General features: G+C 36.3%; 1 protein-coding gene across 1 annotated transcript in view; it reads left to right on the top strand.

Moving 5' to 3' along the window:
* Nucleotides 1-14,690, top strand: part of mtnr1bb (melatonin receptor 1Bb) — a 48,185-nt gene that overhangs the window by 30,360 nt on the left and 3,135 nt on the right. The window contains exons 2-3 of the mRNA XM_005746618.1: nucleotides 13,533-13,651; nucleotides 13,763-14,107. Coding sequence (XP_005746675.1) covers nucleotides 13,533-13,651; nucleotides 13,763-14,107 — 464 coding nt within the window. The remainder of the gene's footprint in view (nucleotides 1-13,532; nucleotides 13,652-13,762; nucleotides 14,108-14,690) is intronic.

A 14,690-nucleotide genomic window follows, 5' to 3' on the forward strand; every position in this document is an offset into this window, starting at 1 on the left:
GGGGGGTCATAACCCCCCTGGAAAATTACGCCCCTGTCTGACGTAAACAGCATTAAAACATGGATCCTTCCTGCCGCATATCAGTGGTTCAGGCTAGTGGTAGTGGTGGTGTATACCCGCTGCTCCGTGCACAGCCGATATACGTTACTACACAGCCACATTGCTGTAATGGTGCACATAACTGCTGCGGTTTTCTCCTCAACAATAGGTGTCACCACTGACAAAAAAAAGCCTCTACATGAGTGTTTCTTGAAGATGCCAGTGAGTTTTGTGTACTAATTACTTGACATAATGGCTTCTGGTGTCACCAGATCTCAATCCAGTATGGCACCTTTGGGATCTAGTAGGATGAGTGAAAATCATGTCCACAAATCTCAAGCAACTGTGTGACGCTATCATGTCAATATGGTCCAACATCTGCGAGACATGTTTCCAACACCTTGTTGAATGTGTGTGAAGTAAAGAATGGTGTCCAGTCCAGTACTACGTAAGGTAAAGGGCCTAGTGAACGTATCTTTACCTCAGAAAAGAAGAATAAAAAGGCTTTATTGACATTGCACTGTGCAAAATACGAAATTAGGAGGGCAGCTTCTGGTTGGTCTGTTAAAACATTAAACGGCACAGTAATTTTACACAACTAATAATGAATAATTAGATAAATATAAAAACGAATTAGGTCCCTTCACTGCTAACAATATTATTCTCTGGTGACCTTTATTTTTCTTTCATGTTTTCCTATCTTCCTAATTTTATGTTTTCTGCTAATCGATTTATTCATTCATCTCTGCAGACTTAGCGAGAGAATATACTTATTCCTCTTGCATAATTTTCACATATGATTTACCAGGGCACCTGATGGTACACGTCCACGTCATGTGGGAATTACATTATTTACCCACCTTTGCTGACTTCTCACTTTTTACTTTTAGCATTTCCTCATGAAAATGCAATTTTTATCACACCTGACCACTTCGGCTTCCACATCACTCCCTTCTGGACTCAGCCTCCAATTCTCTCATCTTTCTATTGGCATCTATTCCTTGTCCCCATTCCTTCACTAAAAACAAATTTAAATGCAAAAAAGGCAAAACAGCCTTGCATGTCCTCCCACAGGAATGATGTGGAAAAAGGATAAATGAAAGAAAAAAAATCATTGCAATTTCCTCCCAAAAGGCATTTCTTATATAGTCGTTAAGGAAAAATGCATGAAATGATTTCTGATTCTATATTGTTTGTTATAGTCATTTAAGGCTCATGATTTCTTTTTATCAAAGAGCATCACATTTCTGTCAACAGCTCAATATGTAATTATGCACATGTGTGGCCGAAAATTTAAATTTAGCAACATATTTTCCACTCATTAAGCATAAAAATTAGAAAAATTTAAATTTAAAAAAGCAAAGTAATAATAAGAATAATTCTTTGACATGTTTATGCTTGTGTGTTTCCTCTTCAGTGCATATATATCATAATGACTTCGGACTGTGTATATGTGTTTCTTGTGGAAATGTGAAAAATCCAATGACGATGTAATGTAATGCAATGATTATGGCAAAAATGCTAATCACAAATACAGTCCTATATATATATAGGTCACGGTTGTTTGTCATGATCATTCATTAATTTTAGAAACAAAAAATGTTTTTATTGCACCGTCGTTGATAGGTTTGTAGCTTAAACCTATTCGCTGGAACGTTCAGGATAATTTAATTACACAGCAAAAGCATTGAACACCAAGTAGGCAAACTTCTTCGTGTTACTCATGCATGAGGGAGACCTGTCTGGAGCCAAGTGTCGTTCCACCCACTTGACCTCCGTCAGACTCTCAGCCAGGTTCCCCATAGCACTCCTTTTATTGAGCTCACATGAATATACATAGGTTCACATATGACGTCTACATACACACAAAGAGTACCTTGCCTGTGCAAGTGTGTAAGTCAAGATGTGACCCTGTGAAGACTCCCCAAAGCTGGTGCCAGGAGTCTTCACAGGGTCCATCTAAACAAAAGGCTCTTAGCCTAAAACTGACATAGCTACGTTTATCCTACCATAAAACAATAAGACAAGGTACGACCTCTTCCCATGCTCCCAGGACGTAGGTGTGACTGCCAGAACACTCTGGAATGCACACAAAGCCTTTGCAGACTATTAAGGATCACACATCCTATCACTACACAATCGATTATACACCTCTAAGCATATATGGTTAAATATTTTTAAGCATAAATGACAATAAACAATACAAATCTAACAGTCGTGTAAAAAGGACACTGATGTAACACATTCCCATCTGTAGAAATCTAAGAATTATGAAAATTATTTGTATATTTTGCACCAAAGCCTGACACAAAATGAAATCACAGGGGCATTGTAAATGAATCCTCATAGATTAATCTTTGCAGACAAACTGTATAAAATCTTTCCCTCCATTCATTCTACCTGCATGATGGATGTGACTAAAACTCACAACAAAGTGTTCAAACAGCTGTGAGAGCCCTCTATTTCCCCTTCAGTGTTTTGAATACAGCACAGGTTTTGCCAGTTTGGAAAAATAATTGCTTCTTTTGTCCAGTAAGTTGACCATTTTACTCACCGTGTTTAATGGACATGCATCTCTGGCCAAATGGAATGTGATTGCGCTGATGATTTCAGTGTGTCTTTGTGAGCTGGATGGATACACTGACACGCACAAAGGCTTGCTTTCATGGATGTCTGAGTTGATGTTGGACGTTTCATGTTAGCCACCATTGTTCTGTTTTTCGAAGCCTTCTTGTATTCATAATACTGTGTTTTGTGGTGTTTTTCCAGGCAGTTGAATAAGTTAGTTTTGTTGTGTAGTTTTTTGTTTTTAACCCTCTGCTATGTTTGATTCTTGTGGTGCGAGCTAAATATCGATAGTCTCGATACCAACTTTGGTATTGGTATCAGATCGCTACTGGCACATAGCACATAGGATTGATACTTCAATACTGTTTTTATTCTCTACGTTTAATATGTAGCCCACTGAATTGTATTAAATAAATCAATTTTTGGAAATGAAAAAAATATACCTCAAACATGCAGAAAGAAAAATGTCTGAACCTTTTTGTGTTGACTGCCAGGTCCATTTTATATACCGTATGTCCTGTAGCACATTTAAACAACACAAGATGACCCAAAGTGCTTCAGAGTCAGACACATTAAATTTCAGGGTCTCCAAAAAGTCCTGCTTTAAAACACATGAAAAACTGAAAGGTGTGTTTTGTTGCGCTAACTGATTATTGTGGAAATTAAAAATCACAGTGATTAATAGTCATTACAAATGTTCAAATTGATGATGATTCATATCATAAATTACTTCAACTTTATTTGTATAGTACATTTAAGTGCTTTACAGGTTCACCCCAGCAAAAACACAGATAAGGGACAATAGAAATAAGCTGCCTTTACAAGTAAAAAGTATTGGTAACGATATTGTCATCAGCACCACTGGCCTTGTGTTTACATGGTATTGGATTGATACCAAAATATGCAGTATAGTACAGTACTAGTCCAGAAAACTTCCTGCTGCCGTGTGCAGGGAACAGCTGTGACTGTTGTATGCAGGCATCTGGCGAGGCACTGATTTAGAGAACGCTCAGTTTGCTTTTGCTTTCTGTTTTAACTGGGAGAGCATGCATTTCAAATATGGCTCGATCATGCTCATATAATTGTGGGGACACAAATACATGATCAATATTAAAATTTGAAGAATTGCCCTAGTGTAATGTAATTGCTCTTTACATTGCACTAAACCACAAAACAGGAAAACCAAGTTAAGTGCGAGTTTCTTCAGTGAATAATGATGAAATGTGATCATCATCATAATCTATAGCTTAGCAACCAGATGGTTCTCACAAATTCCCCCAGGCTTCTCAGCATGTGTGCTCACACATGTGGGACACTTGTTTGCTGCTTTGTTGCTGCTATCTGATGACAGAGGAAATGAAGCAGCCAGCTCTCTCACAAAACCAAATCCAAATTTCTATGTCCATGCCAACACAGTGCTCACGTAGCATGTGGCTGTTTATCTAGTCTTAGAGGAGCTAGCTACTGTATGTATAAAAGAAACAAACTAGTACATTCATTTCTGTTGTTAACATACTTAAATAACTATGTTTTTCATTCAGCATAACAGTCCCATGATGTAACTGGTTTATTAAGATAATATGAATGCTTGAAATCGTACTGCGATTTCAAGCATTCATATTGTTCATATTCATATTGTTGCTGAACTACCACTATTCAAAATAAAAACTCTTTTCTGTATTGGATGTGATTCAGTCCAACAGTAAACTGAAAATGAAATTCCCACACTAATCATAAAATGTATTTATATGTCTGACTGCAATAAAAACCTTGCAAAAATGCTGGTTTGATGTTTGAGGACAAGATGATAACTTCGAAATAATGACGAGCCATATGAAAAGACACTTCTTTGAAAAAAATTTAGCAAAAAGTCAGCTTTATTTCTACTTCTACTTGGTTGAATCTTGATTACTTGATGGTTCATTACTTTTCCTCAAACACTTATAGGCCACTAAATGTTTGACATTCTGTTGTCATAATGAGTGTGATTAAAATGATTACATTTACTTGGTACTCCAAGTGTTGCATAAAGAATTTTTAGTAATTCTTAATAAGACATATATTTCACTTGTTCCATTAGTTCATGAACACAGGCTTTGGCCATTCCTAAGTATCTTAAATGGTTTCACACGAGAGAGGACCCAAACACAAGACGCATGAGCCCTGGATATAGTCTAAAATGTAAAACATTATTCCAAAAACAGTGGTTGAGCAGGTGCAGGTAGCATGGCAAACAAAACAGGTGAGGAGCACACCAGGGTCAAAGTTCATAAAACAGTTCCAAAAGTTATTACATGAGAAGATTAAATGGCAACACAAAGGAAACCACAAAGGAACACTAGTACTGCTAAGGTTTGATTTTCAAGACAATCCCACAGGTGTGCTATATATATGCTGGCTGACTGAGAACAGTTGTAGCCGACAGATAGCAGGTGCTAACGAAGGAGGGGCAGACAGTTACATATGTAGCAGGGAAATTAACAACGACCGAGCAGAAATAACACAAATTGTAAAGTAAGTTTCAAGATTCATAAAGACAATTATAAACAGTAGGTGAAATATTGTATAGCAAAAAGAATGCAATAAAACAAAATACAGATTTTTTTAAGCATAAATAATCAAATACAGCAGCATAAACAAGAGGTTTGTGGTGCAAACTGCAGACTTTTGTTATTTGCGCCTTTTAATTACTTGACATAATTTTCGGTACAATTAAATTTTTTTTATTTATATGGATATAGTGCATGTGTAGCATTCATTTCGTTGTTTAGTTCCTATTTAATTCAGGAACACTTTACAATATATTCATATTGTTATGCATTTATAACCTGTTACTGTCATGTACATAACAAAATGACAACAAAATTAAAGTAAAGTAAATTTAAAACGTATCCCATGCCAACATGTCAGTCTAAAAACCCATTGCCATAATAAATAGCTCTATAGAGCATTATTAGTTCTTTCACCTTCAGATCACTCTGTTAACCTTGAAGGTGAGGTCAAAGGTCAAATGCTACATGTTATTTTAAGTTGACCTTGAATGCCTTATTGGGTGTATGCCAAAATTTTAGATGGATTGTTAAAAAGACCCCACTCTACCCAACTACAAAGTTTTATTAGAATTCATTCAAAACCTTTCACCCTATCACACGCTACCAAATACATAACCTCCTGGGTGGAGGTAATAAAAAGGCATAAGAACTCATTCTGGTTTAAAAACCAAATAAAATGGGTTTTAAAAGGGTCCAATGTTTAGGGGGTCCTGGCATGAGCAGGCAGTTTATTCCACAGTTCAGCGGCAGTTCCTGCAAACTTCCCAATCATGCCTATGTTTAATCTGAAATTGGCACAACTGCGAATTTTTGCTTTGTAGACCTCAGTGATCTACAGAGAGTGTGCAAAGTAAAAAGATCAGAGATGCAAAAAGATGCCAACCCATGCAGCATCTTAAAAACAAACACTGAAATCTTAAAATCAGGTCTAAAACAGACTGGTAGCCAGTTGTATGGAAGCTGAGAGGAGGAACGTGTCGTCTCACTTGCATGTGCCAGTTAAGAGCTGAGCTGCGATGTTTTGGACCAGCTGCAGTGAACCGATCAATGACAGGCTGACAGCTGAATAAAGACTGTTACAACAGTAAAGAGTAGATGAAATAAGGCATGCATGACCCTTCTGAAGTTGAAAAACTGTCATGTTTGCATGTACCCAAAGTAAAAAGAACTTAGTTTACAGGGATTTTAGACACTATGGCTTCTCATAAACAGGAAGTTCCATCAGAAAGAAACTTGAAATCTCCTTTTTGCTTTGTCATGCCAATAACGGCCACTGACGAGAGCCCTTTTCTGTTGGACTTCAACAATCAATCACAGTAAAGCAATTGCAGGACCAAAGGTTTACCGGCAGAATATTGCATAGTAATGAAATGATAAATGGTATTCATTTCACCTGTCAGTGATTTTAATGTTGGACCTGATCAGTGTAAATCTCTGTGTGCATGTTTATCCATGCTCTATGCATCACTCTGCAGTGCCTAATTTAACTGTTAGTGTGGGAAATGCGCGCCTATACAAACACAACTGTCAGTAATGAACATTAATCTATCCACAGATAATTTGTGCTTTGTCAGAACATTGGGGAACTGTACAAAAGAGTCACACATACGCACATCCAATTTATATTTATATCCACTAGAAGAAATGAACAGTATTAGATTACAAAATCTTATCAGTCCATAATTGAAGATGTCATGCTGCATTTGCCACAAAAATCTTGCTGTCCATAGACATTTTTCTTATATTTGTGGTTTGTGACTGATGTATGCTGTCACATACGCACAGCACACACAACAGTTACAAGTGTTAATCGTGTTAAATGACTGAAATGATTACAGTGACTGTGGAATTCCCTGGTGAAAATCAGTGTATAACAATCTGTGTTTCTGTTGTGCACTCCTTGAATTAAAACTAATATTAATTTGCAGCTAATCTTTCAAGTAATATAAAATCGATTTAAAATATATAAATATAAAAACAACCCCAGACTGGAACACTGGTAAGTGATCTCAATAATAAGATGATGACATTTTGTGCAAGAAAACATCCCCTGCATGTTTAGAAAAGTGGTGTTCATCATTGACATTTACATTTGAAGTCTATAAGCCATCTGTGACAATCTGGTCACACGGGGCTGGTTGGGATATAACTGGAATATCAAAATGATTGATGTCCATCCAAGCTGAATAACTTATTTCTCCTTGTCAGTTGAAGTGCACAGTGACAGCGCTGGGCTGACGGACACACACCGAAGCCACATGGGAGCGCACAAAAGAATCCATGTGTACATGGTTTAGCTAGAAATACATTTCTGGTGTGCTGTGCATCGTGTACTTTTGACATGGTTTGACAGTTATATGAGACACAGTAAGCTCCCACAATCCCTTTGAGATATGTCTGCGAATTTGCCACGCAAGAGGCCTTTGTCCTTTGCCATCACCACTGACAAGGAATGGGAATGATCAGTAGTTGTTTCACCTCATGAGCACAAAAGTTGTCTTTCAAATCACCTCTTTAGGTGTCAGCAGATGAAATACTGGGCGAGCCAAAAATATGAAAAGTAGCAGGTGAAAGACAGTAAGACCTGGTGGAGCTCTGCCATGTTTATCTGGACATTTGTGTTGTTTTCGTTTCTTTTTGGGGGGCAAACGTCTTTGAAATAGGTACAACATCTCCAAGTAATGCACCTACTAGTGTCTTTGGTTCCCACTTTTTGTATAACTGATGATTATTCATGGAAAATGGTTATTAAGTTGAGCTTGCATGAAACAACTCTGCACTTTAAGTGAGCTGTTAAAGAATCCAGCACTGAGGATTCTGTTGAGAGAACTAATCCCAACTTAACATGCATACATGAACATGGAGACTTAGTATAATCAACAATACCTAAAGCTTAGCGCAAAATGGAGAATAGTATGGAATGAGCTGCATTTTAGATTAGATATGTGCAGGCAGAGCAGTACACCGTCTGACAGCGGGAGCCTGTGAGTCTGCGCTCAGGGCAAACAAAACCCTGATTTAAAAAAGAGAAAAAAAAATATCTCAGCACACATTTGCAAATCGCCACAGGTGTTTGCAAATCTACCGTGGCACAACTCTAAAAGCGTAGCAAAAGAATTACGTGTAAAAAGACCTCCAACTGAAAGGGGCCTGTGTTGACACATTCCCTGCTCTGAATAGCAAATCCACTACAGATTTAGAGACTATTTTAACATTTAATTTAGATCTGATTGCACGCATGGGCTGAGATTCAGGTTCACATCTGTTTGCAGATATTTCTGCCAAAGAATGTCCCAACAAATTTACAGCTAAAAACATGGATGAAAACAATTCAAATCAGCAGCTTGGGCAACATCAATGCATTGTCTTTTTCTTGTGCATCATTTCATTTCATTTATTTATTTTGCTTCACACATGGTACAGCAGTAATTCATTTCCCATACACAACCTTCCTTTCAATTAAAGTAACACTTTCCATGCATGAAAAGGAGCAGTAAGAAGAATAAATTCTTATTGACACCTGCCCCTTATCTGTGACAATACAAGTAGGCAACCAAAATTACACTCTGAGAATATTCTGCACATAACAAAACAAAACCAACAGAACAATATACTCAACAACGAGCAATACCACTAAATATCAAACTAAAAGGATCATTTTTTCTACAATTAAATTCTATTATTTTCAACTTCTTCATACTGGTTTATCATTTTATTCTTATAGCAGATTTTAAATTGAGAAACATTTGTACAACACTTAAGATGATCATTGAGAGAATTCCAGTTTCTTATGCCTATGACTGTTGGACACATTTGCCTTTGTGTGGTTTGAGCAAACCGATGCTTAAAATAAAACTTCCTTCTGACGTCCCCATTTTCTGAACACAATACAAATAAACTTTGTAACTTAAGAGGTAGTGTTTTATTTTTTGCCCTAAACATAATAATTAATGTCTGTAATTTCACTATATCTTCTAGTTTTAATAATTTCGATTTTATAAACAAACTATTAGTGTGTTCTCTATATTTAACATTATGCATAATTTGAAGCGCTCTCTTCTGTAATAAATATAATAGTTTCATATTAGTCACGTATGTATTCCCCCATACTTCAACACAATAACTCAGATAGGGTAGAAACAATGAAAAATATATTATTCTCATTGTCTTGTAATCTAATATATATCTTACATTACCCAGGATATAAATACTTTTAGCAAAATTTTTTTTTATGTTCAATATGAGGTTTCCATGTTAACTTGTCATCCACTATTACACCCAGAAAACAGAATTCTGTCACTCTTTCAATTAATACTTTTCCTCCTTTACACAGTTTCCGAATATCATAAACTTTCAGCGATAACTTATTTACATCAAACCATTTTTTTTATTTTTTTCATTTCAGTAACCATAATTTTAACCAATTCTTTCAAGTTTTCTCCGGAACAATAAAAATTTGTATCGTCTGCAAACAAAACAAAATGTAACATTTTTGACACATCACAAATGTCGTTTATATATAAATTAAAAAGTTTTGGTCCTAAAACAGAACCTTGAGGGACCCCACATTCTGTTTTCATTCTATCAGATGAATTGCCTAAACACTGCACATACTGAAACCTATTATCTAAATAACTGCTTAACCAGTTCAATACTATTCCTCTCACACCATAAGTACTTAACTTAGAAATCAACATGGAGTGTTGCAGAGTGTCAAAAGCTTTTTTTCAATCAATGAATACCCCTATAGAATATTTATTAGTATGTGCTGCTGATGAAATGTCTTCAATAGTATTCACTAATCCTATTGCTGTTGATCTGTTCCGTCGAAATCCGTACTGACTTTCGCTTAACAGTTGATGTTTTTCAATGAAACTATCAAATCTTTGTGCAAAGAGTTTTTCAAGCACTTTAGAAAACTGTGATAGCAATGATACTGGTCTATAATTATTAAAACTATGACTGTCTCCTGATTTATAAAGGGGAGTAACTTTTGCCACTTTCAGTCGGTCAGGAAATACACCCGTATAAAATGAGAGATTAAAAATATAACAGAGAGGTTTGATTATACAATCCAAAGTCTTTTTTCCGATGACCATATCTAACCCATCACAGTCTCTTGATGTCTTGTTTTTAGATTTTGCTACAATAGCTATGATTTCTTTTTCAGTGATTTCCCCTAAAAACATAGACTGTACCACTCTGCTATCTCCTTTCCATTCGTCACTCCATTCTGAATCATCCTGTTTTCTAATTACGTTTGCCAGGTTAGGCCAAATATTTACAAAAAATAATTAAATTAATTTACCACTTAATTCATATCACTTATGACCTTATTTTTCTTATTAAAGGTCAATTTAAAGATGTATATTTATTACCCAATACGTTTTTAAGATATTTCACGTACCCTTAACATTATTTTTGTTTTTGTAAAATAATTTATTATAATACTCTTTCTTAGCCTTTCTGATCATTAATACTAACTTATTTTTTATAAACTTTATATTTCATTTCAGCAGGCTTTGTTCTAAGTTTTATATAATCTCTATACAGTTTCTTTTTCTTTTTACATGCATTTTCTAATCCTTTTGTTATCCATGGTTTACCAGTAGTTTTCTTTTTCTTTTGCTTATATATAATACCAGTGGACAGTGATTTTCATACAAAACCAGATAAGTATTTAAGAATGTCTCGTATGCAGCATTGACGTCATTTACATAAACCTCATTCCAATCTTCTTTCATAAGATCTTGCCTGAACTCATTTATTGCATCATCATTTCTAATTCTTATATATCTGTCCGCACACACTTCCTCCTTTCGTGTCATTTTATAATCTAAAGTAACAAAAATAGGTAAATGATCACTTATGTCATTTATGACAAGACCACTTATAATGTTGCTTTCCAAGCAATTAATGAAAATGTGATCAATTGAAGTATCTGACTCTTCAGTTATTCTACTAGGTTTAGTAATCAGAGGGTAGAACCCTCTTCCAAATAATAAGTCAATCTGATGATGTCTTATGATTGGACATTAAAAAAAACCCCAATATTATAATCCCTGCAAATACAGAATGTCTTATTTCCCTTTACCTTGCTCAATAAATCTTCTACTACATCTGTGAATGTTTCTATCAGTGTCCCAGGCCTCCTATACATACAAGTAACAATTATATTACTCTTTCTTTCCATTTCTATTTCTACTGTCACACACTCCACAGACATATATTCAACATGTTTACATTTCAAATCACTATCAACAAAAAGTGCCAAACCTCCTGCCTTCTTATTAGATCTATTTATATGATATAATGCATACCCATCAATGTGAAAGTCCCAACCCCGTTCCTCATCTACCCATGTTTCTGATAGTGCTATCACTTTAAACTTGCCTTTCAGATTATTCAAAAAATCATTGATCAGAACAAAACTTTTATAGAGGCTTCTACAGTTGAAATGAATTAATGAAAATGTATTACCCAAGTCAACATTATCCCTAAATCGATTCTCATAATACTTGCATGTAACATTAATTGCATTAAGCACATTCCTTTCTGGATCTATATTATTTTCAAAATCATGTAATTTGTAATCCGAATCTTCAGTCATTGTGATTGGGTATTCTTTAAATGTCTGTAATCCTTATGACATAACATTCGTACAAGTATTTCACAACGCATAATGGTACCGTCGATCCCAGTTCCATATCCACCTGCAGCTTCACACTAATACTCTTCCAGTCTACTGTCTCATACCTTGCCATTTTCCCCCTCTGACAGTCGGAAATAGTGTCTTTTATTGAATACGTTCGGCTAGTTGTTAGCAAACACATCATAACAGACCTTCTGCCGTCCGACTGCAACAGTGTAATCATCCCCCGTAGTTGTCCAAATCATGAAGATCCCTGATCATTACAATCTTGGCTTCTTCTGGTGTTCCGTTGAGCTTTATCATCACTTTGCAATGTCTTGTTCATGTTGCTTGGATTTTTTTTTCTTTACGCATGATATGGGCTTGTCTGGCAATATCGGCGTTCTTTTTTGTGAGATGTTCGTTCACATATACTCCACTCCCTTTCAGTTGTCTGGACTGCCTCAGTAGCTCAATTTTGTGTTTTCGATTCACAAATTTTACTACTATTGCTGGAGGTGCGCTGGCATTCTTTCTGGGGAGGGTATAACACGCCGCGATGTTGTTGCTATGCAGGGGAAGTTTTTTACTCGCAAAAAACTCCACTACCTGACGCTCTAATGTTTGTTGCTCCTCCACCGGGGGCTCATCTCCGCCAGACCTCCTCCTCCTTCATCTCCTCCAAATCTTCTTCAATTTTTCTCATCGTTGCCATTTTCTCCTTTTTGTTTGTTTATGTTTTGTTTCAAGCAAACGATATTTGACTTAGAATTAATCACACAACCTATTCTGAGATGCCAATCTGGCTGTAGCTATATCATTGAGATATAGCGGCCGTACCATTCTTTGAATTGGGCAGGGGACTAGCCAGAAAAAAGCCAAAAAAAAGACTTGGATGCCCCAAGAGCTGTGTCCACACTCCTGCCCTTCTACTCTGTCAAAACAGTGACTCTGCCATTTGTGATAAAACTTTGTCTGGGATGAGGCAATCAGCTGTGGGCAGAGGGTAGAAACCGTTTGTAATCTCTGTCTTCACAGCCAACAAGCACACCATGCTGGACCTGCTGAGATAGGGTCCTAGTTCACTGAAAAGTGCATCCCATGTAGTAGTCAGTAAATGGTCAAGGTGGACAATGTTCAGTGCAAGCCAAAACTCCATTATTAAAATAGCTTCAACAAGGGTCCTTTTGCATGGTGATCATCCTAAGTGACTAGTGACAACAATGGAAATGAGGATATATATAGTTCTGGTAATGGTTTTATTCCATTTTCTAGATGTGCTGCAGAGTTGTCAGCCCATATGGAAAAGATATATATAAATCTTATAAAGTTTTTATCTGTCTTGTATGAAACTTGTATGAAAAGCATACAAGAGTGAAAACACATATAAGATCCCTTGAAAAATTATATAATGAAGCTTGTATGTTTTGTATAATTACTAAAAAAATATATGAAAGTAATGAGAAAGTGGCCACTTTCATGAGTAAATCATATATGTTTTTACTATTTCTTTTCCATATGGGAGTACAGTGACTGACACTAAAGACTGAGCATTTGCAGGCAAACGTTTAGAAAGAGAAGATGACAGCTGAATTCATCATGCTCACATTTGAGGGTCAGGCTAGTGCTAAGAGAGCAGCAGTTATGGTGTTTGTGATGCGAGTCAACACATGATCGGAGAGCACATTTCTGCAAATGTATATCATAGAAATGACAGCGTCTCCTTATATATTCCTCTACAGGTAATGTGTTTGTGGTGAGTCTGGCATTTGCTGACCTTGTGGTAGCCTTCTACCCCTACCCTCTGGTTCTCTACGCTCTTTTCCATGATGGATGGGCTCTGGGAAACACACAATGCATGGTAAGAACACAGAGCTTTCAGCTTGTTTCAGTTTACCACCACTACAGCAGCAATAAACATACTCCCAGCACAGTCTGACAAAAACACTTCACTCTCTTTCTTTCTGTTCAGGTCAGTGGTTTCCTTATGGGGCTCAGTGTCATCGGTTCCATTTTCAACATCACTGGAATTGCGGTGAACAGATACTGCTATATCTGCCACTCATTCGCATACAGTCGGCTATACAGCTATCGCAACACTTTGATGTTTGTTGCCTTAATTTGGCTGCTCACCGTAGTGGCCATTGTCCCGAATTTCTTCGTTGGTTCCCTGCGTTATGACCCGCGAGTTTACTCCTGCACCTTCGCCCAGAATGTCAGCAGTTCCTACACAGTGGCAGTAGTGGTGGTTCACTTTCTGGTTCCCATTGCTGTGGTTACCTTTTGTTATTTACGCATTTGGGTACTTGTTATTCAGGTGAGTTTCCAGACTCTCTACATTAATATTTACAGTCTCAAAAATTATATTAAAGCTTTTAGAACAAAGCAATACCACCAACAAAACCAGTAAATACAATACCAGCTGTAAATAATACAGAAACACCAAGAGTAGAAAAATGTGATGATTTTATGTTTAAACCCTGAATAATTGACCCATTACTTGCTGAGTGTACATTATAAATAGTTTCATGTACTGAAAAACTCATCAGAGTCCATAAAATCCTTGGTTGACATTTAAATTTCAATTAATGATTAGCGCAATTTTTTATTTTTATTTTTTTTAATTAAAGCTACAAAAAACAAGGTTAGTGCGTATTTGTGTTTCTGTGTGGGTTAGTGAATGTACAGTCAACAAAAATACTGCGCCGAAATTTTTGTCATTTTGTCGCTGTAAACCACTGCATTAGACTTTAAATCAAACAGTCAAAATATGATTGAAATGTGACCTTCAGCTAAAATTCAAAATAGTTTAACAAAAGGACTGCATCAACTATTTATGAATCATAGCCATTTTTGTAGTCCCCCCCCCAAAAATAAATAAATAGAGGAAGAACATTATA

This window comes from Pundamilia nyererei, unplaced genomic scaffold, assembly GCF_000239375.1.
Source record: "Pundamilia nyererei isolate P.nyererei 1_Seehausen unplaced genomic scaffold, PunNye1.0 scaffold00180, whole genome shotgun sequence".
Lineage (NCBI taxonomy): Eukaryota > Metazoa > Chordata > Actinopteri > Cichliformes > Cichlidae > Pundamilia > Pundamilia nyererei.